At 42.8% G+C, this 25,875-nt stretch overlaps 1 protein-coding gene and 1 long non-coding RNA gene across 2 annotated transcripts in view; one reads left to right on the top strand and one right to left on the bottom strand.

The window, feature by feature from the left end:
- Positions 1-25,875, top strand: part of LOC125387174 — a 90,026-nt gene that overhangs the window by 31,255 nt on the left and 32,896 nt on the right. The gene's annotated exons all lie outside the window — the stretch shown is intronic.
- LOC100650676 (homeobox protein SIX3) overlaps positions 7,861-25,875 on the bottom strand; it is a 52,364-nt gene continuing 34,349 nt past the window's right edge. Inside the window, exons 2-3 of the mRNA XM_003393983.4 lie at positions 10,202-10,597; positions 7,861-9,607 (exon numbers count right to left, since the gene is read on the bottom strand). Coding sequence (XP_003394031.1) covers positions 9,223-9,607; positions 10,202-10,597 — 781 coding nt within the window. The 3' untranslated portion in view covers positions 7,861-9,222. The remainder of the gene's footprint in view (positions 9,608-10,201; positions 10,598-25,875) is intronic.

Genomic DNA, 25,875 nt, shown 5'->3' with positions numbered 1-25,875 from the left:
TTCGAATGTATCCTATTGAAAGCGTCGAAGACTTATTTTATCCCGGCAGCACGAGTGGAAATTACACACGTTGCACCCTATGAGCTAAATTTACCGCAATTTACTGCCATTAAAGCTCTCGTATTTATGTAAATAAGGAATTCGGTTCGGTTTGGTAGGAGAGGAAACGCGAAAGGGGGTAAGGGTGTATTGGTCTCAGCCAGCTCCGTTAAGGATATCGGATGCTAAGATGGAAGGTGCGTCGATGTAACCAAGAGAGAAAGAGAGGGTGAGAGAGACGGAAGAAGGAACAGAAAGCTCTCGTTAATGAGCTTCCTCACCCTCAAAGCTTTGAAAGCCGGTTACACTCGTCTCACTCGACCTGGCGGAGCAAGAGAGTTGTTCAATTCAAAGCTTCCAGGAAATTATACGTCTGTTACCGTTCTATCTTGAAGTAAAGGCTCAAAACTCGTCTCTAATAACGGCAATAGCGTATTTTAATCTCGGTCCGAGGTAGTGCATTTGTCATTTTCCCGTCGTACAAAAGCTTCTCGCCTTAGAAGCTGGAATTTGCCTCGATGATTATTCGTTCAACGCGGTTTAACCACGGCGACACGTTGGATATCGAAGGAACTTCCTTCTCGCTCGTCAGGAAGTGAACGTTTCGCGCCTATGTTTCTATATTTCCGTACTTGAAAGTATAAAATTATTTCCCTCGATGGAGAAACTTACCATCCAGCATCTGTTGTGCCGTTGAAAAGGATGCGTATTTTATAAAAGGAAAGGAGGAAGAAAAGTGTGTCTTTCACGTAATGTAGGTATCATAAACTGCAGAAACATCGATTCGTATGAATTCATACGCTATTAGAGAGATTTTTATCTCGTACAAAGCAGCAACGCAAGGATGATACGTCGAAAAAGAGAAAAGACGATAATCCCAGGAAAAGCACTTGAAAAACTATCAAACTTTCAAGTATTTACAAATAATAAAATTAATATTACAAGTAATTATTCTTACAAAATATATTTCTATGAGGTAGAAAAGATAGAAAGAACTCGATGGGTTGCCATCATATCATTGATATCATTTTTAAGCCTTGCAATTTGTTATAGTGGAATGTCTATCGTAAATGTCTAATCTATGTGTATACAATAATCATTAACTGATCATTTTGTGGACATTGAACCGATGATAATCATAATTTGTCATTATTTAACATCTATTATTCACCTATGTTACACGAACTAGGCAATGTCTGTAACAAATGTAAAAAGTGTGAAAAAGTCTTCTCGTCTGCGATATTTGTGGAGGAAAATGATGGATAAAAACGTGTCTTACGCTTGACGTAAGTCGGTTTCACGGTATGCATCGTTGATAAACGACGTCGAAGTTTCCCAATACTTCGAACGTGTTACCTTTCTTGCCATCGTGTATCATGACACGAGCGCCTCGGTTTTCCACGATGCTTGCCTAAAAACGGGGTATTAGAAGAGCCATCTGGACAAGGCACTTCGATGCTGAAGTATTCCACGCGAACGGAGTTTCGACTTGGGTACGATGTCATCACGGCAATTTCTCGGGGGAATGGTTACTTACAGTGTTGGCTTAAACAACATACTTAACCGGGCTACTTAGTACTCACGGCCGCAGACGTACCCCTTGCAATAATAACATTTCACCCCCTTTAATCCGTAGCCTGCTGTTAGTCCTCGGCTAAGTATCTGGCCTTCTCTTACCCTCCATTCTCGTTCCATCGCTTTTCGAGCGAAATCAAAACACGGAAAAGCCGATACAGTTTTGCGTAATACCCTCGTCAGAAACTTCCTCGAAATGCCGGTCCTGTTGCTGAAAGGGGCCAAAGATCGTAGCTGGAGAGAAAAAAGGGAACTACAACGACGAACGGTTGTTTTATGTACAAACTGCAGCTACAATGAAAGTAATTAATTGGCCAACGTTATCGTCGCTCGTAAATATTAAGGGATGAGATTTTTTATTTCCGCTAACCAGGGGATTTTTATATAGTTACTTCGTATTGAAGTAACTTATTAGTATATTTATAATTGTTTGCGAGGCTGAATTCTGTTCATTGATCTTTGGAGAACGTCGTATTGGTACCTCGCGCGTATGACTGAAAGATAACGTAGCGTGTATAGCAGGCGAGATACGGATTCCACGTAAGTTCTATAGAGTTAGAAGGTACCCCATCGAACATAATACAGCATAAACTCCAGAGTGGTAAGCAGCTTAGTACCTCGCAGGGGCAGTAGCGACGCCTGACATATCCATATATGTTGCAGATACGTGACAGCTTGGACGTAGATGTACCAAGAATTTCCTTCTTATCTCGAACATACGTACATATACGTATTTCCACACCTGATTATACTTTGTGAAATGAAACGCGCATTTTTAAATTTTAAAGCCACGCGGCAGCTAATCCGATAAACCCCATCAAGATATAAATCATTTAATTTAAAAAAAAAAATACTAAACGTTAATCGTACCTTCTATCGCGTGAAAGAAATTAAGGAATTAGAGTTAATTGAAATTAGGTTGATTTCAGATCATCGGAAGTTGATAAAATTAGTTGATAAAGTTGGAGAAGCGTGAGGAAACGAAATTGATCAGCTTGGCTTCTGAGTGCCTCACCTATTATCTCTTGGATTTATCGAATCGTTTACTAAAACCTCGATCAAAATTCATTATTGTTCGATTCGATAACAACAGTGTTTGTCACGATACAATAATCTATCGAGGAAAGAAAATATTTTCAGCCAGTTGTTCCAGTTAGCTAAATATTTTGTTTTTCCCATGAAGTTGTCGCAGGCCTGGCCGAAGGGGCCAGGGGTGACGCGTGACACACCCCCATTGAAATCCTATGCACGGGATATACTTAAATTAAATGGGCGCCGGTGTCGCATTATGGTCCAAAATGGCAAGTTATATCTAACCTCTCATTAACCCCGTGTGAACTCGGATACGATACGAGACCCCCGATGAAAGTCGACACGCCGATTTTCGAATTTGTAATTTGCAATGGGGCAGTTTATTATGGGTTGTAGCAGGTCATGCGAGACGCTTTAATCGACCGAGGGTATATTTCTCCATCATCGGATGGCTGAAAAGATTTCAGAAAAAGTATCCAGAAAAAAATATTTGATTGTAGACATTTCAGGGTGAGAATAAAACTCTATATAATAGAATTACACCCTGATATACGTTCTTTCTTGCTTACGACGTTTCTATGCGGCATTTCTTTAAACAGATTCGTGTCCACGTGCTTAGTTCTCATGGAAGTTTCAAAGATACATTTAGTATAATTTACTATTTTATTTTAGTTTATAGGTAATCGTTATTTTTACTCTATGCGATCAATTTTACTTTTACGATCACTTTTACTAATTAATAGAAAAGACATGTCTTAATTTAATCAAATGTTAAAACGTACAACATATGTGTACACCGTCATATGCATCATGTTACATATGCTTACGTTTGATTTACGTGTCCTTTTCTAGTTGAATCGATCGTTCCGTAGTCGGTTACCATACGTAAGTCTAAGGTACGAGTGTATCTTATTATACGCATGGAAACATCGTTTGTGTCTTTCGAACTTCTAACTTTTACAAAAGACGAAGAAATGGAAATGCGATTTGCCGCATTGTGGATCGTTCCGCGTCACCGTTCATGATGCTCCATTATTCCTTGTTGCGATCTCTCCAGCACAATACCGATTTCTCTCGGTGAGTATCGCGGCTTCTCCCTCTTCCTTTCGAGTTCTGATCGCACCCTTAAGCAGCCAAGAGTCCATGATCTCGCTGACACTGCCGGAAGGGCAGATCGAAAATATAGAACGTGTGCACGAGCGAGCGAAAGGGAGGGAAGGAAACGGGGATCCACGAGTGTGAAAGATCCGTAAAGCCTGAAAAACTTCTTACCGCAACAATGGCGAATAGCGATTTTAAAAAGATCCAACGAAGATTTACCATCACTTTCACACCTCTCCATGGCACCCCAGCGCCTGCCTAAGACCTACAACAAATACCTGGTGGGCATCGTAATCTCACTAAGGCCTCCCATAGTAGGGACCCTGTGGGCCCCCATTATGGTTTTCGCGGTATTGTCACGTCGTCGAATCTGTCTACAAATAACCACTAGAGAAATAGTTACTCTCTGTCGATACTCTTCTGCTGATCTCGCTTCGTCCTCCTTTTCTCGATCACCATGAACGTCAGCCATCTCTGTTTCTCTTTTTCCTCTGTCGACGCCTCTCCCCGCTTCCCCATCTCGCCCTCCCGCTCACTCCGGGTCTCCCCCATTCAGAGTGGACTACATTATTTTGTTGTAAGGCCCCGACCACACCGTATTATCCTAACATCTAAATCCGGACAGCTGGATGTCTATCAGAGTCTCTCAACTAGAGCGCCTCTCCTTCTTAATAGATTACGCTCCCCAGTTTTATCCATCTGAATGCTGATAGAGAAACAAGAAGCCGGGGACTCGATCGTATCGATAACGATCACCGAAGGAGATTTTTACGCGAACGTTTTGTTACCACGGCGGCTCGAAGAGCAAATGTTCAGATGGCAAGGCATCGAAAATTTTTTTATTTGCGCGTAGCATTCGTAAATGGATCTCTTTGTTGAAATTTGGATCTTCGCGGTGGGTCGTGTATACTCGATAATGATTCGATTAAACGTTATATGCTATTTGGGATAATTGGACCGTGAAATTATTAAGATGAAAAAATGCGCATATTATACAAAGATATATAAAATATCCAAAGTGCTCGTCAAAATATTTACAATAACAAATCTCCATTTCCTTAGTTATGTCGATGAAAAAATAAATTTTCATAAACATTCACGATATTAGCAATTAATAACTTCCGTAATAACACCGCGGAAATCCGTATTTTATGTTAAAATATTTTTCAATTCTCCAACAAAGTGTAAAAAAGAGAAACAATAAGCGTGAACGCTCGAATATCTGTTTACATCAACTTCCAAAATTAAATTATACTGCACCCTCCACGGTTACCTGGGATTGAGAACCACTTTCTAATGAATGTGCCAGAGGTGTCAGAGCAGCAACTGTCAAAACACGACCGGCAAGACGACCGTGCCATCCAGTGTGCGACAAAGATCAACGTAGAAATGGAAGAGAGCGAACGAGAACGGCCCTTTTCACGTCATATTGGGTATGTAGCTTGAAAACGGTACACGGAACCGATGTGTATCGATAATCGCGACATTCATCCTTTCATTTCCCCGCCACGAAATTCTTTTCGCGTATCCGATACGTGGCGACGCGACGTTGAAACGAGGCATTGTTCAGGTTGCGCGTGTTTGTTGCACAACGGTTGCCCGCCTTCCGCTCGTTGAATTGCAGACGATGCTTATCGGGAAGACCAGGACGGATGTTTTTAAAAGAACGAGCAGAAACCAGAAATTAATAACTCGTCATCATTTAACGCTTAGCTCGTCGTACCATCGAGAATAAACATTGCTCGTGAAGTTATTACGATATAAATTCTCCGTTCTTTTTCATGATACGGGTAATTCGTCTTCGATCGAATCAATGCAACGACGTTCGTATAAATATCTAAACAAGTTACTTTGCAAATTACGTATTGTTCTTTGATATTCTAATCCAATTCGTAAACGTTTACAAACATTTGTTGCGTCGTTACGAGAAGTTTTCCATTTTTTGTTCTGATACGAGTAATCCATCTTCGATTAAATTAATGCAATTACGTTCATAGAAATACTACAACGAGCTACTAGATACTCAACGACATCGCTATATCGTTTATCGATAAGTTATTAGTTTTATAGATATTCCTTGTATCTTGGTTGGAGTGCGAGTTGTCCAGTTTCAATCGCGATACGCGCAATTCATTCTTCATCGAATCAACGCAATATCGTTCGTCATAAACACCAAAACAAATTGCCACGCGAATAGCACTGGAGCGTTCTTCGACGAATTTTAATTTAACTTGTAACCATTTGCGAGCGTTGCGCGGACATCGATCGTTCATCGATTATCTGGCCGGTGATCAGGCCGTTACGCGGCGATTAGCTCTCTCGAAGCCCGGCTCTAAACACATTTCGCTCAATGACCAGTTTCAATTACGGCAACTTCATCGAAGTAATTTAACAACTCGCCGGTGAAACGCGCCAGCCGCGGAGAATATCTCTCCATTCCCGGGCAGCCTCTAACGACTCCATCTTCCATCGAGGAATCCACCCAGCTGTCGAGAACTTTCGCCAACCGGTGCGACAGAGAAAGACGGAGCCTCGACTGGTGCGTATATATCGAATGAACGAACGCAGTGCGAACGGCGAACCGCAAGGGCGAGACAGAGAAAAACGAAGATAGAACGTACGATATCGTCGTGAGAGGAAAGGCGACGTACAAAGTAGACGCGTGGAGAGTGGAAGGGTGAAAGAGAAATATATAATAGAGAGGGAAAGAGGAAGTGGTCGCATGTGGAAGCATCAGCAGGCAGCAGGGTGGAGTCGGCGACGAGGACGGTTAGGCGTGCGCTCTGGGCATATCGGCTTTTTGGAGAGTCTTGGTCGATGTTCCTGGTTCCTGGTTAACCCGCGGGATCGGTTACAAGGCAACCCAGCCAGCCGATTGGTCCATTTTGTCAGCGACACCCGCCCACGCCACGTTATCGCGCAACTACTCTCTTCCTCTCTGTCGCTTGCCTTCGTTCACCCTATTTTTCTCCCTTCCACTTTATTCCATCGCGTATCCCCTTGCTCTCTTTCGCTAACTGCAGTCCGTGTCGATAACCTTCCTACGCCTCGTCTCCGTTCTCTTTTCATCTCTCCCTCTTCTCGCGCTCCTTTTCGCGCTTACGTTTTCCATGATTCGCCTTTCTTCTCTCTTTTTCTCCTATCCCTTCGCCGTTATCCCTTCGCCAACCATCGACTCGCTCCTATTGACCTTCGACGAGAAGAGAAAGATTCGTGTGTTTCGAACGCGATCTCTTCTTCCGTTGACTTCGTCGGGTTTGTTAACAGGGAGTCGAGTGACTGTGCGAATTTCGTTGGTTACTATAGCCGTGGGTAAGAAGAGGAGACCTTGCGAGCCGTTTAAATTGTGGGAAGGACGCGGCCACCTGAATCGCCTCGCTCTTTCTCGCCTTCGAGTTATTGTAATCGTTTTAGCCGCGCTGCTTCGTATTGCTCGTATGCGCGTACCCACACCTAGAATTTGCCAGGAGTGTCGATCAAAGGCTAGGTGTGAATTAGCCTGGCTCGCGGAAATAACGATATTAATAGATACAATTGGCACGAGAAAATTGACCGACGAGTGAACGCGCGAAACGCGAATGTTAATTGCGCGGGGCAAACCGTGTTGATTTTAACGGGTTAATTTTGGCCGATGTTGGGAAATTTTGATGAGCCGCGCGAATTTTGGCAGATGGATACCTTGCTGGGTACGGTATCGAGTTCCATGGATGGAGACTGGGTGTTGTGATCGATTCGGGAACAAACGATGAATTGAAGACTCACAGTATAGTTTTGTTGTAATATCATAATAATCTGTTAATATATTTTCGCGTGAATGTATGTACAGGCGCAAATAATAATATTAATAATAATATTAATAATATTAATAATAATAATGAATCATCTTCTTTTCATATATTTATATATGTATAGTTTCGTGTTAATATTCTTTACGTAAGGTACTTATGTATACGTGGGCTGTAGTATGTTCATATTTATAAGAGGGAGAAAGGGCTGATTATACAAGAAATTCTGCTAACGTGTGTTGTATTTATGTGTATATCTACAAAGAGAGAGAAGGAAATGCGAACCGACGTATGTTCGCGCTATTTCTTCTTCTTCTTTCTCTTCTTCTTTTCCTTCTTCTTCTTCTATTTCGTTTTCTTTCTTTTCCTTATGGTTACCCAGACTCAAGTTGGTCGATCGATCGTCTTTGTCTTTTGACAATCGCGATCGAGCCGCGTCTTACTTCGAGGGTAAACGATTCCTTTAACGAGCGTACCGGTTAAGGAAATTTACAAATCTCTAATCTCTACCTAAGCTAAAGGAGGGGAGCGTTTTGCGAAATGCCTTAAATTATATCAACCGGTGTTCAAATTATTTACCTCCAACAGACTGTTTCTTCGATTTGTGCCGACAACGAACGATACTAGAACATCACTTCGACCCATTAGAAACGGTGTTCGAATCGCGATACATAAAATCGTATCTGAATTTGATTGATAGTTGGCATGAATGATTTCCAGGTTTCGTTTATTCATTATTATTTTTTAACAAAAAAAAAAAAAGAAAACAAAAACAAAAGACTATTTCGATACGAGACTTTGATGTCGTAAATAGATAAAAAGGCTCACTTATAATAGTCACGTACAATTTTACAGAGCGAACAACGCGTTATTTTCGAAGCTCGGCCTCAGTCTACGTTTAGGCCGTTCATAGTTCTACGATCTCGGGTTAGTGTTCTTTTTTATTTGGATTAGCTTACGATTTGAAACAGATTCACGTTAAATCTTCGCGTTTAACGTAGCTGGCCAACACATTTGAAATAACGAGTGACAGTTCTCAGAGCGATTCTCACATTCAAACAGCGTACTTCTTTCTTACCGGGGGTATTCGCTATGTACAGACTACAAAATAGGGGGGGGGGGAAAGAAACAAATAAAAAAATATATAGTTACACGAAATTTGCTCTCAAAAACGGATCGATCTCGCGTTCCGTTTTCATTCAACGAAAAAATGTGTCGTTCAAAGTGTAATCTCGTTATTTACATGCGATCATCGTTCGTATCTGCTTCGGATAATTGCACACGTCCGCTTCTGCCATCTACCGACGCATCGTCAATTGTAACATTCGGGTTGCTTTATGTTATCATCTTGCAACATACAATTACGAATTCTACATCGTCAGCCGTATTGTAAAATGTTCATCTTGTTTTACTACTTGGTAACGAACACTTTTAACGTAAATTTCAACAATAACATCTTTATCCAAGTAAGCTTCCCTATTTTTGTTGACTTCTCCTCGATATTCGTCTTTTTAATAATTATTTCGTAGATTCTTAGAGCTTGAAAATCTCCGTGTTCGCTTTACTCCTTTCATAAAACCTCGAAACGTTTGTCGAGAAATTGACTCTCGTCGCTAGCTACGATTTTTCTCGATACAATGGATCGATCGTGTTCATTTCCCCTTGAAATGACATTTCCCAATTCGTCGTATCACGCTGGCGAGAAAGGTCTGTGGATCTGCGGTGGTTTCGGATTCAGTGGAGGTGGTGTCGCCACCCTTATCAATCCCTGGCCTTGAGACTGACCCTGGGGAGTCTGTTGACTGGCCGTTGGACTACCCCGCGAGGAAGGCGTGTGAGGGCTCGGAACTGCAACCCTTAGCGGACCCGTCACAGACAAGTTCGTCGCCATTAATGGCGGGCTGTGAGCTTCCGATAGGCTGTCTGACAGGCGCGAAATTCCACCATCAGAGAGACGCGAGCCTTCCGATATCCTCGACATTCCTTCCGGTAGCTGATGCTGTATTTGCGGATGATGGAGCAAGCTGTCGTGTGGGTGCAACCTCGGCGGTGGTAGACCCAGTGGATCCGGTAGTCTGCAATTGAAAAGTGTAGTTCCAGATCAATATTTTCTTCGAAAAAATATTTTCTTCGTGGCTTTCGAAGGAATTGCTTTCATCGACGATAGCTTTATTAAGCTCGTGCGCTGATCGTCGTGGTCGTCGTTGACGACACATATTGCACCGAATCTTTCACAATGATTACAGTAAGTTAACATATTTGTCAATTATTCAAGCATTGGTAATTTATACGGCGATATAATATTTTAGAAAAATCGTATATTCTATCGTACTTCGAGTATATAGAAACATTTCGATCAACATGCATCGAGCATTAAGCTCCTTCAGCATGTAATTTGCAAATGGCGAGGAAACTTGCAAACACAGATACCGTCTGTTAACAGGATCGTTCCTTAAATATATAGCAAGTTCTACGGTCACGGAATACAAATTTTATATGATAAATTACTGTCATCAAAGCAAAGACTTTTACAAAAAATCCTGCCGATCGATCCAATGGATAAAACGCGAGAGGATTTTGAAACGTTTAGTTTCGAACTTTCGAGATTCATCGAACGCGGATTAATAAGAGAGTGCGCGATTAAGGATAGGTTTTTAAAAGCTACTCGCCTCGACCCAAGATCACCTCTCGGTCCCACAGCTTGGAACGGGCTCGTTTCCGTCAGCCTGAAGATTCCACCGCCAGAGATGTTCGGATGATTGTGTTGCGGGCTGTGCGGTCCAAATCGGAAACCCGCCGGCGGGAATTTGAAGGCCGTCGCGTGGTTGAATCGAAACTGCGATTGCGAAGGATCGAAGCGGAAATTTAAGGATGGTGGAGGTAGAGGACCTAGAGGCCCGAGAGGAACAGGAGATGGTTGATGAGTTGGCGGAGGTGAGGAACTCGGCGACGCAGGCGACGTTCCACCAAGCGAGATGTCGGAATCCTCTGAATCGCTGGCTCCTGGCCCAGGACTCAGAGCGCGTCGTGTACTCCCGTTTCCTGTACCAGATTGCTGCTGCATTCTGAAACACAACATGATTGAAACACAGAACGTGTTTTCGTGTTCATAAAGTATAGTTAATTGCGGTCGAAACATGGACTTGATTGATTCGAGTTGTGGAGGATTGGTCGAGGATAGATAATGTGAAATAACTAGAGCGAGAGATTGCTGTCGCAATTATATTTCGAATAAATAAATAAATTAATATACAGACGTATACGTGAGTCGTTAGTACAAAATATAAATCGCAGAATAAAATCGCGGAATAAATATTCGTTAACCCCTTAACCTACAACTACGGGCATAGCCCGTTGTACGATGATCGGGCAAACGTAGATTCTCGAACGTAAATCGTAGGTTAAGGAGTTAATGCTCGTCGCGTAACTCGATAAATACTCGTGAGATACTCGGAGATACTGTGTAGATACTCTACGATACTGTACGATGCTGTTCGATATTCTGTCGCTCGCGATCTCGTCCGTTTATTTATGCTGGTCGGGGGAGAATCGGAAAATTCAAATTCGTCTTCATTCGATGGTTGTATATAGCGGCAACATTGTTTTGCCCGGAGTTTGTTTATCGTTACATTTCTGCGTCAAGGCTGAGTCAATGTCCTGAGGCAAAACAACAGCATGAGTCGCTCTCGACTCGCGTCGTCCTTTGACTCCTGTGCCGCTACAGAATCTTCCAAAAATGTATTTTTATTTTCTTCTACATTCTCTGTTACGATATATTTCATGTCCATACTAGATTCAGGTAATGTTAATAGCTTGCCATAATTTAGCAAAATCGAGCATCTTATCCGTATAGGTATACTTCTTAATTCCTTGTCGTGCAATTTCTTCGAATGAGTTTGAACGAGCGTCAAATATTTCGACCATGTCGAAACATTATATCTGAAACTAGCCACCTGAAAACTCTGAACCACCTAAACTTCGTTAGAAATACAAGCTGCCTTTATCGCCGATATTACGTTGTCTTGCACGACGTACAGAAAATTAGCAATTTTCTTAAGCGAACCAACGACGTTTCTCGCATCTGCTATCTCTTATCGCTCTTTCGCGGATCGTTTACTCGAGCACGCATCTGCCGTTGAAATGTTAACGAGAAAGGTCAGCAATTATTATTGGTAGCAAGTCGGTCACCTTCATCTCGTAGCTGAAGTGGCGCGTAGGCGCGTTGATCGCGATGAGAATTTCAATTCGTTCCCGTCCTAGGACAGGCTTAGGTGGATGTACCCCCGACACTGAAAACACTTTGTTTCCAGTCATCGCCGCGGAGCGACTATAATTAATGAGCGGGCTCATCCTTCCCAGGTGAGCAGAAGGATTCACGGGAGAGTAACGACGATTCCCTAGGACGGGTTCGTACAAAAGGAGGATCCACCTCATTACTCGAGAGATTACGGATAGATACAGAAACGCTTCGCGAACTTCTCACGCGACTCATCCATCGCGGTCAGAGATAAATGACGAACAGTCGTGGCACGATCGGAACGGATGTCCCGACTTGTCGACGGGAAAGTATTATTCATCGTGCCCACCCACGGTCAAGTATTAAACCGGCCGGCCGACAAAGGTATCGAGAAAATCCGTATTATAATTCGCTTTATCGACGAGCCTCGTGAGAATGCGTTTTTCTACGCTTACGAGCGAAGGAATTTTCAACCGTAGAACCATGGAAGATGGAAATCGCAAATATCTTGAACTTAAGGTGAACATAATTTTTCTGCCACTTTCGATCGCGTAATCCTGTAACGCGGGAAAAGGAAAACACCGTGCGAAGAATTGTACCTCCATCGTGGAAAACGCTTTCTCTAGATGTGGTATTAGCAGAGAGGAGAATCATTCGCTAGTCTGCCAGAGACAATGAGATGTTGTGGTCGCCTTAAAAGCCTCTTTACTCCAGATCGATTCAACGCCGAGGCTCCTGAGATACTCCCGTATTTTCTTTGCTAATCGAGTTTCCAGCCCGCACTGTTACCACGGTAACACCTCGAGTGATTTCGAACAGGTTCGCCGCTCGAACGAGAATCGTCGGATCGTTCGATGCTTCCTCACGCTCCAAAAAGACGAACGTACGCGTAGGAACCGCGCCAACTATCCAACTGATTCGATCATTTAAGTTTAGACGCTTGCCCCACGCGCTATTCATCTTCTTCGCTCCTTCGTAATCCTATTTTTGATCATTTTACTTTCGTTTAAACTTCTCTTGTTCTTACTTACTATCTTATGACAAAATGACTAGAAAAACGATATAAAACAGAGAGCATCGATGTTAGAATAAAAATTATTATTTAAACTAGAGATACTCGCAAGATACATTAACAGAAAAAAAAAGAAAAAAAGAAATTCCTATTTATTTGTTACTCGTAAAATTATCACCTTGAGGTTTGCCACTGCATAAACTTCCTGTTTCACAACGTGCATCGTCAAGGGGTTAAATCATATATCTCGCCGGCTCTTTTCTATTCACCAACATCCCCCGTAAGTCTGACATTCCTTTCACACTTTCTATATATAGAAATATATAACGAGACGTCAATTTCCCTGACGAAGGTATGAAAGCGATTTATTCGATTCCGTGGGTAATAGAGGAAGGTAAGAGCGGTAGCGAGACGCGATTCGAGCAGAGGCCACTCTCACATGGACCTGTTTGAAACGCGTTGGACATGGTAATCGAACCCGTACCTACCTACTCTTCTTTTCTCTCTCTTTTTCTCTCTCTTTTTCTCTTTCCCTCTTCCTCTGTTGGTTCTTTTTTTTTTTTTTAACGTGTCTCGCATAAGCGGGACACTCGACGCGTTTTAATTATGCCTCAAGACCGCTTCCCCTTTGTCTCGGCCCTTTCACGAGACACCCGCACGAGCGGTGCGACTTATTATGTGCCAGCCTCTCCCGTTTTGTTCCACTTAGTGCTCGTCCACCGATCGTCGTCCCTATTCAACGCGTCTTAATGTCGTGGCATTAAAGTGCGGAGGCTCGAGCTTACGGTGTCAATTTTTCGCCGTGAATACCACCAGACCGACATTAATTTCTCTGATTCTTTGCGCGATTTATAACCAACAGTATCTTTCGAACGTTATTCGAAGATATATTTGAAACTGATACAGTATATTCTATATTGAGAAATATCTTATATCGTCAACGAAGAATACATCAGCGTAGACGTTTGTTATGTTAAAAAGTAACTCCTTAATACGAATCTATGGAAGTAAAAAAGAATGCCTTCCTCGCCATTGCTGTTGAATCAATAACGAAATTAACAACGATTTAAACTTTCGCCATACGATATAGGTTCCTTCTTCGCATCTCTCCAAAGACTGACTTATTGACTGATAAATTAATACTTTATCGACAGAGACCGATATTCTATCGTACGATGTCGATGTTAGCTTCTACAGATATTAAATCCATCGGCTGTATTCCCATCGTTATCGTCGTTGAATTAATCGAAAGCTTAACAAGGGGGCGTGGTGTTCCATTTCAAAACACGAATTTTATTCCTGTTCACACGTACGAACAATTACGAAACTGCGAGACAGCGTCGGCTCGAGTTATGCCAGCAAACCGTGTGTTGCTTCTACACTGTTTCCGCGGTTAACGAGGGATATCGGCGTTCACGGTTCGGTCGCTCGTTAAAACTCAACGAGCTCGCTACGAAAAAGGGCCACGGCCCGACGAATATTGCAACGAGCTCCGCTTTTTCTCTTTCCTTATTTTCCTTTTTTATCGTTATTTCAGTAGGATCCGGTATGTTTAATATATTCGCGGCATGTGTCCGTGCGCGCACGCGTTCGCAAAAGTTCAGGGCGTATTTCGCGTGGCGAATCGAGGACCGCGTCGAACAGCTCGAACGAGCTATCACAGGTGACGCGGTAAGTTTCGGCACTGCCGATGGCCATGATTAAAAAAGAAATTCATCAAGCGGCTTCTACCGCCGCCGGGGAAAGTATCAGGTGCAACGTAAGGAACGCCGCGCGGCGATGAGGATGCGCCCCGCCGTTAAGTATTTACGCCGCATGACGAGTCACTTTTGTAATCCCTCGTGTATGTTGTAAAGTATTATGCACGCGGACGGCGACGCGGGTCTCAAACCGTGACGGAAGCTACTGTAATTACGCGCAAGATGGTCGTCCTTGCGGTGTGTGCCGGTAGAAGAGTTCGCCCGATTGATCTGCGATCGAGAAACTACGGCCGGTGAAAGGATGCCGGTTTTCGTGCCGCATCTGACAGCCTCTTTAAAGAGTGATTCGATCGTTTCGACCAGTTTTAACGCCGTCAATATCTATACGATATTTGTGCTCGACGATGATAGTCGAGGGTAAGGACTTTTGCGAGTTAGATTTTTGGCCCAGCATGTGTAAGAAGAGAGTTCACTGTAAACTATTCGCCTCGACACAAATATTTAATATATCTAGGTATATAAATATTATAACATGAAAAGATTGTAGACGAATGAATATTTCATAAGTAGACGATATTATATGCACTTTTTTTCGTTTATGTCTCAGGTGGTTATTAAACGTGTTGGTTTGTTTAATAAAGTGATAAAATTGTAATAGTCAATTATATTAAAATCAATGTAAATACAAGTACAGAAATAGCGTATACTGGACGTGATCGTTGCTCGCTCGAAATAATTCGATTCTTCTACCCGTTAACTGTTCAACTATTTAACTGTCCTAGAGAGCAGGTTCCTCTATTTGTATCAACAAAGTTAGAGTTCATACGTAACTCCGGCTAACGATTACAAATAACGGCAATAATATTTTGTCCGGAGTTTGTTTACCTTTAGACCTAGCAAACCGAAACGTCGTTGGCATTCCAAGGCACGATATTACGAGTCCCTCCCTATTCAAATCTTCCGTTGACTCATGTGCCGCTACATGTTCAATCGTGTTTGGGAATTTTTGTAGATTTCTAACCCACCATATTTGAACCACGAACGATTTCCTCGCTGCAGACCAATTACATCCAAAAGTATCAATCCTTCGCTCGAGAATGACTCGAATTTTACTCGCATTACTGTCTTTACTCCGTACCCGACTTTCAACGTCCAAAATATTTTCAAGCCAGCCTTCCCTCTCTTCTTGAAACTAGTTTCTACGATTCTCCCAAGGTACAACAAAGCAAAGGAAAGAAGAGAGAGGGGGAAAAACGCGTGGAGAACGATCAATTTCAACTTGATATCAGAATCGGATCTATTCTCGACTCTACTAGAGTGACGAGGGATATCATTTTAACAGAATCTACCCCCGTGTGTCGAACACACACAGAGAGAGAGAGAGAGAGAGAGAGAAAGAAAGCCGTGGATTTTCGTGCCGTCTCGTACGAGTCCATCTCCGTGCTGTCCCCCTCCCTTCCCCCGGGTGAACCCTCGATTTAGACCAACCCCGTGCCATGCTAAATACTCGTTGCGCACAATGGAGAACATATCATTCGAAAATCTGAGCTATACGAGGGCCTCTACAAAAGGTAACTGGATACCGGTACGAGGAGGAGACGGCATGTGAACAGAGGACCCGCGATTTCAAGCAACCGGGACCCCCTTCACCCACCCCACCCCCTCCTGCCCCTCGTCCATCTCCTACCATCGTTTCACCGCTTTTTTTCGTCTCTAGCTCATTTTTAATAGCCGCTAATAGAGACGTTAAAACGATACGGGCCCTCTTGGCCGACTCGGTTCCGATGCTCAATTCTTTCTTCGCTTACAGCCACTCTTTCTCTCTCTCTCTCTCTCTCTTGTATTCCACCCCTTGGGTATAGTCACGTCTACGCGTGTTTGTCTCCTAAAACACCGCCTCCCACCCTCGATTATATACTGTTGGCTATTGAACAGCGTTCGTTTGAACAACGTCTGTTTCACGTAAGAAACGGGGGTGGATTACTGTTGGATGAAACGCGTGCTTATTTGGAGTCGGTTTGTTTAATTTGTTATAGCAGCGATGCCTACTTCAAAAGAGACGAAATTGGATTTATTCGTATTTTGAGCGCAGAAGTGTAGAGCATGTTTGCCTTTGTTAAGAAGCGATATTATCGACAATATTTAAGGTTCTCGATGTTACCGTAGGTGAGAAACCCTCTAGACGATCGATAAATATTGTCAATCCAACGTTGAGAACCTTGAGTATTGACAATGATATTGACAATAATATTGATCGTCCGAATTAAAGGTTCTTTAGAGGATTCACAATTGTAGATTAGACACGACATCGATATTTAATATTGCGATAATGAAGCGTGAGTGAGCCAAAAATTACATGGCTAATTAGCACAGCTGAGAAGACAGCTAGTAGATTTGCATGGGAATAACAAATTCCCCAAACCCGTAGATGATTAGTTTATAGAAGATTCACCTTTGTCGATAAAAAGAATGCCCTATCCTTAAAATTCTCGCGAGATATGCCCCTCTTACGCTATAAATCAATCGAATTTGGATTTTTTCGACTAGCCAATAGTGGTCGTTTGGCGTTCACGACTTTCTCGTTGTACAGCGATCTCTTGTAGCTGTTCCTTTTAATCGTATTATACGAGACTTATTGGACGAGATATTTAACGGAAGGTTGGAAAGCGTGGCGTTGAATTCGTCGAATGAATCATCGGCTAGTGATTTGTTTGTTCGTTCGCGTTACGCTGTTACGCGCGAAAGGAAATGAAGAACGCGTTGCTCGAGGAAGAAGCGGCGAAACGAATCGTGGCATCCGCGCTTTCGCGAAAATTTCATCCTCGACGCGTTCTTTTACCACTACCGAGTTTCTCTGAAGCGGAGGATATATCTGGTGGCACGAAACGATGGAACGGACGCGAGAGGCTCGTTCACAGGTAGCCCATGATTTGCAGTATTTTAATCCGGGCCGAGATCGGGGAAGCGTCGTCGTCGTCGTTCGCCACAATATGGCGTCTAAAAGCGAACACGGCCGCGTTTAGAGTGGCCCCGTTTGCGGCTCGACGATCGTTTTCGTCTTCCTGTTACCCTCCGCTCCCGAGAAACCGGGCAAATGTTTGTCCGCGGACAAAGAGAGTATCCACTGACGCGAGCGTTTCTAAAATCAAGACCCGTTCGAAGGGTCATTAAGGATCACGCAGTGAAATAGCGCGTGAAAGTTGCGAAAAATGCGAGTGAAGTAACTCGAATATCGTGTTATCGAGTTATAAACATTGTAAAAGATAAGTTAGTAAATATGCAAAAATATTTCGCAAAATCAGATATTATTTACAAATATTCCACAAAGAAATATATAAATTAAACAAGAAGGAGATATCCTATATGCATTATAGCAATGTGGAATGTTTGCTAATATCTGATTTTGCGAAATATTTTCACATATTTGCCATCTTATCTTATCATTGTATATACATTGATATATACGCATTATATGTATCAATGTATATAGGAAGGAATAGTTTATAACATTTTAGATAATATTCGGATAAGTATGATTTGTAATGGTATTCCCAATGATCGACCTAGCGAAGATATCGTTCGGATTTACATGACAGCATCCTCGATATTCAGTACATTCGCTAACGGAAGTATCAAGTAATAGTAAAGAAGATTTTATTAGAAATATTCGACGAAATTTTCTACTATTACAAATATCAAACGCCGGACAAATAGAAAAATACAAAAATAAAAATTCGATACGTTAGACGATAGAGTCTGTGATACGTAACAGCGTAACTATAACGCATTAGCAAATTACCGCGAAAAAGAATTCTGAACGATCTCGTCTGAACGACACTGTTTCCCGCTTTGGAACATCCTCGTCATCTCCGAAGAACGACAAATAATTTTCTACAGGGGCATAGACATTTCGAGTGTTTGCGGAGGTCTCCCAGAGTTAGGCATCTACTAACCTGACCGGTTCGTGGGAAAATCCTCGGAAATTAAATCCTTGCCTTGGCCTCCTTTGAGGAGGATGCTTCGTCGAGACTAATCCCGTTGTTTTAGGTTTTTCCGAGCGGCTCCCGGGACAAAAATTATTCCCGGTTGGTTAGACATCGCGAGTAGTCCGACGAACATGGATTTGGAAAAATGCTTGTCCGTCCGAATCGTAGAAACAATATTTGCACTCGACCGAGATAAACGGGGAAGATGGATAATTTTTCTTCCGGAAAACGCACCGCGTCTCTTGTTATTGCAAGTTTCGAACGGCGACCGTGTACCTCGGTGGAAAAAAATTTACCAATCAGTTTAATGATCCGAGAGGGCAATTAACCAGTTTCGATCATCCTTCAAGGAACTACACGGTGATGAACAAAAGCAGCAACGTTCCAAGGATCAGGTTTTCCTGCTAAAAATACACGATTCTTCCGTGGATTTTTCATTTTCAAGATTTTCCATTTGAAAGACTAAATGCATTATAAGCGATAAGCGAAACTATTTATCGTAGTTACGACACCGATTCCAGTTCTTAGAATAATCCTGACAAATTTTTATTTCGTATAATTGAAACTTTCGAACTATAATTGTCTCGGTTATGGTTCCCATATACAGTTCCAGAATCACCATTCTTTCTTTTTTATATTCTACACCGATTGCAAAATGATCGTACAATCGATTCTTGTATTGCAGAATTAATTTTCCAGCGATTGAAATCTGAAATTTCTTAAAGCTCTAGAAAATTATATATATTTTATAATCCGTCCCATAGATTTTATAAATTGCAACAGATACATAAGTTCACGCTCGACAGTGATATCGTAGAAAGAAATCGGTCAAAGAATATAAAGTTTCGCCGATTTACGCAGGATTCTAGAAGGAACCTTGGAAACGTATTGGAAACCTATGCTTTTGTTCATCGCCATAGATCGTTATCGAATATTTCCCTTGTTCACTTCTACACGATGTTAAGCGTGTTCCTCTTCGTGTATCTTTTGCGGGGTTATTTTCTGCTCGATGAACCGGCCAAGTAGAACGCAAGAAAGCCTATTTGCCGCTAATCGCCGCTATATTAGTCGGCCGTCTCTCGTAAACGGTATCTTTTTTCCGTGACATTTGCACGAGCACGTTTAGAGACACGATCTCGATGAGAATTCCGGCGTCTCATTTAATTTAATGACCCGTTTTCGAGAAGCTGGTCGACGCATACATCGGAAATCACTCGGTAAATAATTAATGTGTAATCAGACTCCGTTTGTGTGCGCGAGTGAAAGGGTCGACGACGAATGCCATCGACTCACTCGAGGCAGTAGCAAGGGCGCCATCGAGGCAACGCGAGAACGGAAGGGTGTTTGTCAGCAAACACCATCGAGGACCTCTTAACGCATTCTAAACCTATGCGTGGGGCTCTTTTCGTCGGACAAACTGACGTGGAAGATAGGTATCAGAGAAGAAAGCAGGAGAGCTCGTGCTCGTCTTTTAATTTCTGTTCTGCATTCTCGAGAAATCCGACGGACAATATTTGCTCGACGAATTCTGTCTAGAAAACCGACTGCTGAAAACAAACTTCAGTCGTTTGTATATTGCTCAAGTTGAGACGATTAGAGTGGATACGCGAATTTATCAATTTATTTGCTTGGCGACTAGCGGTGGAAATTGGATCGCTGTCTCGTTGCGAAAGGAAAAGTACATTAAACGATAAAAGTATTTGGATGTAAATTACACGCGTAGGTAGGTAAAACTTGTAACAAATGGTATGGAATATAGAGAAATATATCGTGGAAGAAACGAAATAAACTATCGTTCGTATATTTTACATAGAGTCACGCGTATCTCCAAAATCGTGTCGTTGTAAATTACAAATTCACCGTTCTGATGATTCTGACGGTTCTGGTGTTACTTAATAGACTGTTATCGCTTTACGTACGGTACAATACCATAATATTATACGATTCTCTTGCAATATAGTTCTTGTTATTTGCTACAATGTATCAGGAAATCAGATCATAGGATAACGAAGAAACTAAAGGCGATGAAAATCACTGTGATTTCTATATATGAACTCTGTCCCAATTATAGTGGCAGCGATTTTCGAAACGTTTCGAGAACTTTGTAAGCTTGCGTCGAATTTTTGAAACAGTATAGAAGCTTCGTTGCCTAAAGGACGGTAGGAGTTTCTCGGGCGAAACGAGTGCACCACAATCGACGTCTCTCAATTATCGCATGACGAGAAAGAGGAGGAACTTCAATGGCATCCGATTGAGGCACGCGCCGTCGCTTAGAGGCTCTCCGAGGTTCGAGAGCCCTCGAATTGATTCGAGTCCCGTGGCACACTTCGGGGCAAATTAAGTTTCGCTTCTGAAATATGCTCTTCTCCCTCTTTCCCTTTCTTTCGCCTACCGCCTCACAGACCGCCGTGTCTTTCCATCGCCATTCATCTTTACCTGTCTTTTATCTGCGGAGATCGGTTCAGCGAATCGTGTTCCGTACCGTTGCGAATCGCATCGAGGCCGATTGTTTTCTTAACAAAACGTCGACCATGAGTAGGAACGACGGGAGATCGCGACACTAAAACGTTCCTCTATCGTTCCTTCTGTCCTACCTCCACCCTTCCAAATCATCCTGCTTCGATCGTTTTCCTCACGACAAAGTGTGTCTCGTTGGGCTTCTAAAAGCGAGCAAAAATTTCGACAATACTCGGAGTGTATCGAATTCCCGAAAAAAAAACTCTTGTCTCGCGCGATGAATGGAAAGTGGACGGGGTGGGTTTAATTCCTATTACACCGCGGACAAGGAACCCGAACGTAACTTAAGGAGGTCCGGTCGGAGCGTTAGTGAAGCGAGAAGCAGGCGAGCTGGTCGACCAGCGTGCAAAAAGAGGAAATAGCCCCTGGTAACCTCTCGTTTGCACCGGCGCACGCTCAATTAACCATTTCCAGAGAAAAAATTCGCCGGCCAAATTCTACGCGACAGCCCGTGAAGTCCGCGGCTCGTGTTCACCGCGAGGCAACCGAGCTGGACGACACGGAACACGTAGGTAGAAGGAATCGAGAAGAAGAAGCAGAACGAAGCAGGGAGCACAGCTATATCGATGCGTAAAAAAATGGAGAAAATAACAAAAAGGGAAAGATAGAGGGTAAGTCGAAGGGAGGAAAGAAGAAGAAGAAGAAAGCAAGGGGAGGACCATCGAGGCAACCCTGTATCGTTTTTCAAAGAGGTATACCCTCTTCCGTTTGTCTCTTTCTTTTCGTTTCGACCTTGTTCTCGACTTTTCTACCCTTCTCTCTCTCTCTCTCTCTCTCTCTCCCTCTTTCTCTTTTCTCTTCCGTTGTCTTTTTGCCTCTTCTTATATACACGAAGATCGTACCGTACCGTTGGGTGTAAGATTTCACGTATACGCGCGGGATGGATCAGATTGGCCTGGCCTTAAGCCGTCGCAAATTACCCCGTAAGCCTTTTAGTCGCCCTGTGTGTTTTGCTGGCTGCACCCTAAACCTCCCCCGTCCACCACCTTTCCTATCCTACTCGTCGTCCACCTCTGGCCCCGCCATCCCTTCGTTCTCGACGGTCTTGCGTTATTATTTTGTTGCCCGGTAATATCCTGGAAACCCCCGTGGGGTTTCGCCAGGCCACTCTAAAGAGAATTTAACCGGAGCTCGCGGTCTAGGGGTTGCGCGTTACAGAAATAGTTGTGAACTCGGCGAATTATCAATCGGCTACGGGTTTGCCCTTTTATCCAGCGAGTACAGAATAACGCGGACAACTTTAAATTAGGCGCGCACGTTCTAACGTCTAACGTTTAATCGGTGGAACAATTAATTCTGGTACAGAAAGTAAGGGCTCCATCGTTTCCCTTTGTAGCTTGCCTGTGATAAAGATACTTGTATATTACGTTGGCCATTGTAACAAGTATTTTGTATGTTAGAAGACGCGCTTTAACGCGGAAAGTATCGATTTGATATCAAAGTATGAAATCTGTACCAGAAAAATCAGAATGAAAAGTACGTAGAGGAAGATATAGCGCGAGATAAGAAATACTTTTCGAAATATCATTAAGGAACCTTTAAAAATCGTAGATCTAAAATTTCTATGGAAAATTACAATCGATACTCTGGTAATTCTGCAGCTAAATTCGATAGGTGTAAACGTTTGGAGCTTAATCGCGGGGAAAAAGAAATTTTATACGGTTTTATGTTTCTCTGTGAAATTGATCGACCAGTTTTTCAAAAAATTGTGAATTTTAATACTATAAACAATGTTCAACAAAATTAATGTTCGACTTTTCAGCCAGCAGATAATTGTACTCAATAAAGTTTATCTTTTGTGTAGATCATATTATACTGGTTTTTGTAATAGCTACTCTGAATATTAGAACAATTAGGAAAACATGTAATGAACATGTTCTTCGTGACTTCCCATTCAGACTGCGTGTATCATTGATGAGACGATATGATATGATACACGCTACAGTATTTATTCCGTGTACTCTATAAAAACTCGTATTCTATGGTAATTACGTTTATTTATAGTCCAATGTTGCTCGCATATCCGATTTGTCAATTGTCATCCTTGATTTATTTTACATTTTCAAGTCGCTTATTAATATGTTTCGTCTACATTTGGAAACGTTTTGTAACAACGGTATCTGCTACGATCCGAATATTAAATTTTGGTCCAGACGTACCAACGGAAGCATCGTTACACCATAACGTTATTTCACAATTTCTAGTACATCCTGACTGTTCAACATCCTACTGATTTCCAACAATTGAATAAGAAAATAACACCGTTTCCATAGAATTAATTATCGTAGAAAGCAACAGCCATGTCTCCGTTAAGAACGTAAAAGTTTCAATTTGCGAATAAGCCTTAATCTAAGGAATATCTTGAAAACACTGATGAGATACGAAACGCGGTATATCGTCGCAGCTAAATCTGCCTTCTTTATCCGGTTGATCGTGCCAGCATCAAAAGACTAAGACCCAAGGCCCTCGGGGCGCGGGAGTAAAAATTTAACGCAATTCCAAGTGATTACCGCGGCTCTGTGATACACCCCTTATGTATCCACCCCTTGATTGGCCTACATTGTCGATGCTTAACTGTTTCATGCACCAGTGACCGACTAGGGGGATATCATTGCGCGCGATAGGGGTAACGTTTTCATAGCCCCGGGGGCGGGGTCGTCGTCATTGTCAAGATTCAAATGTAAAAATCGTCGCGGGCGGTCGACGATATTCCGTAATCCCATGACTGGAATGATTACAACGTTGAAACGGCTTTTTGGTCGTATCATTTGTTCCCATTATAGCCGAAAATAATTCACGAATCGCGTGACGAAAAAGTTAACCCTTATCGCTGGCTGATGCCACACTTTTCTCTAATTCTTATTTTCTTTTCCACGTACATGCGCACCTACCATACGTTTGGGAACACCTATCGCCGTGTCTAATACGCGTCGCCCGACGTATAATTTCTTTATCTTCCAGTTAGATCGGTAATACCAGTATCTAATAATGGCTGATCCATCAAATATTTAGAGTCTAAAGTCCCTGAAACGTCAAACCTTTCATTCCGTTTCATAGTTGAACGTGAATAAAGAGATAGCTATCTTCGAACGACGAAGATCGATTTTATATTTTGCCGTAGTTTTTCCTATAAAGATAGATTGATGTGTAATTAAAAAAAAAGAGGAGGGGTGTGGGGGGGGGGGAGATCGTACAGAGGGTAATACGGAACACACATGGTATTTCTTATGGAAAGTATTCTCCAGAAGGATCATCAGGCTCGATGCCTTCGCAGATAGGAAATAACTCTTCGTGGCTCGTTCGAGCGACAAAGAATTTATACCATAGGTTACTCGATACCTTCCCGTAGCATAATACGCACACCATACGTGCGTGTAACGCGCTTGCGACCCAGGTACGTACGCGTTAAACGTACGCGTCTCGTACAGAACGCCGGAGATACCATCTCGTTTAAGGATCAGGATCAGGAGTACAGTGTTGCATTACATCACCGGTCATGGTTATCCCTTAATATACCGGGTGTTCTCTTAACGAGCCCGTAAACGAGAGTCGTGTTACGAAGGGATCTTTAACGATAGAAAAAAGAAAAAAAGAGAAGAAGGAAGAGTTCGGACGAAGAAATATTGGAGAAATATTTCAAGACACGTTCGAAGAAATGTTCAAAGAAACGTGCAAGGAATATTTAAATATAGCGTCGTTTATCATAATACCGACGGAGACCGGCTGTTTTACCCGGGACAGGATATCACAGCGACGTAACGTTTCATACAATTACATAATTAAAATACCGGCCGTGGAAGCCGCGATCGCCGCGCAAATTACAAACCGCGTGTCATCGTTTGACATCTAATCGAGCGCGTTTACGAGCTGTTATTACCGATTATTTCTGCTAAATACCAACTCCGTATGAATTGCCAGGCTCGCCAGCCACCTCTCAGAAGACACGGGCTCTGACATTCGCGTGTCGCGTTCAATCGCAGCAACGTGTTCATTTCGATCAACGGGGAAACGCACGGCGTTGGACATTCACGGACGCGAATCGACGAGACTAAATCGTTCGTGCGACCGACGAAGATGCAGAACATCGTATCGTATCGTGTATAAATGCCTGTGTCGCAAGATTTACTACGTCTGATTAAGCAATTAAGCCGTACGGAGGCGCTTGGTGGAGTTTTTGCCGCGTGGCCAGCCAGCAATTCTCGTTATAAATTCAACCGTCTTCGATATGGAAGCTTGCCAGGTACGACGCTGCCTCTTCCTCGGCTACTCTGCCTCTCCCTCTTTCGTTGTCTGCTATCGTCTTGCTTAGCTGTGGCCTTACGACGATACAAGACGAATGGAAAAAGGGGAGGGAATACGTCGGAAATCTCGTCACGGTATAGCCCGCTGTTAATTGTCGCTATAATCTACGCGGCAAGACCGAAATTCCAAGTTGCTAGAAGCTAACGATCGCGGAGCCGCGGAGAGAGGAACAGAGGGGTCGTTAATTATCTTAGCTAATAACGCGAAGGTTCGCGCGGGACGATCCCGACTTTCCATCGTCCAAGCTATTCACCAGTGATCGAGGAAGAGTATATTAATGGAATGGATGGAGGCAATCTTTTCGAGAAAACGGCGAACATATTAATTTTAACCGTATGATTGCGGCTCTGTATCGGTTTTGCACAAGCGGCCCGAGTTAATCAAGAATTGATTTATGTAACCGTGCGTGCAGCATAGCCTACCGCTGAACGATGAATTACGGGAACGAAGCAGAAGCTGGAATTCACCGGCAATTATTTAGCAGTGATTAGACGCGATTTCGAATTAACAACGTCGAGAGCGGCGAGCGGCCAACAGTCGAGTCACGTCGAGAAAGAATCCGTTTAGCTAATTTCTGTCGGCAGACTCC

Source organism: Bombus terrestris, chromosome 2 (assembly GCF_910591885.1).
Source record: "Bombus terrestris chromosome 2, iyBomTerr1.2, whole genome shotgun sequence".
NCBI classification, from domain to species: domain Eukaryota; kingdom Metazoa; phylum Arthropoda; class Insecta; order Hymenoptera; family Apidae; genus Bombus; species Bombus terrestris.
Note: the sequence above shows the minus strand (reverse complement) of the source record. Positions and strands in the feature narration are given on the sequence as shown.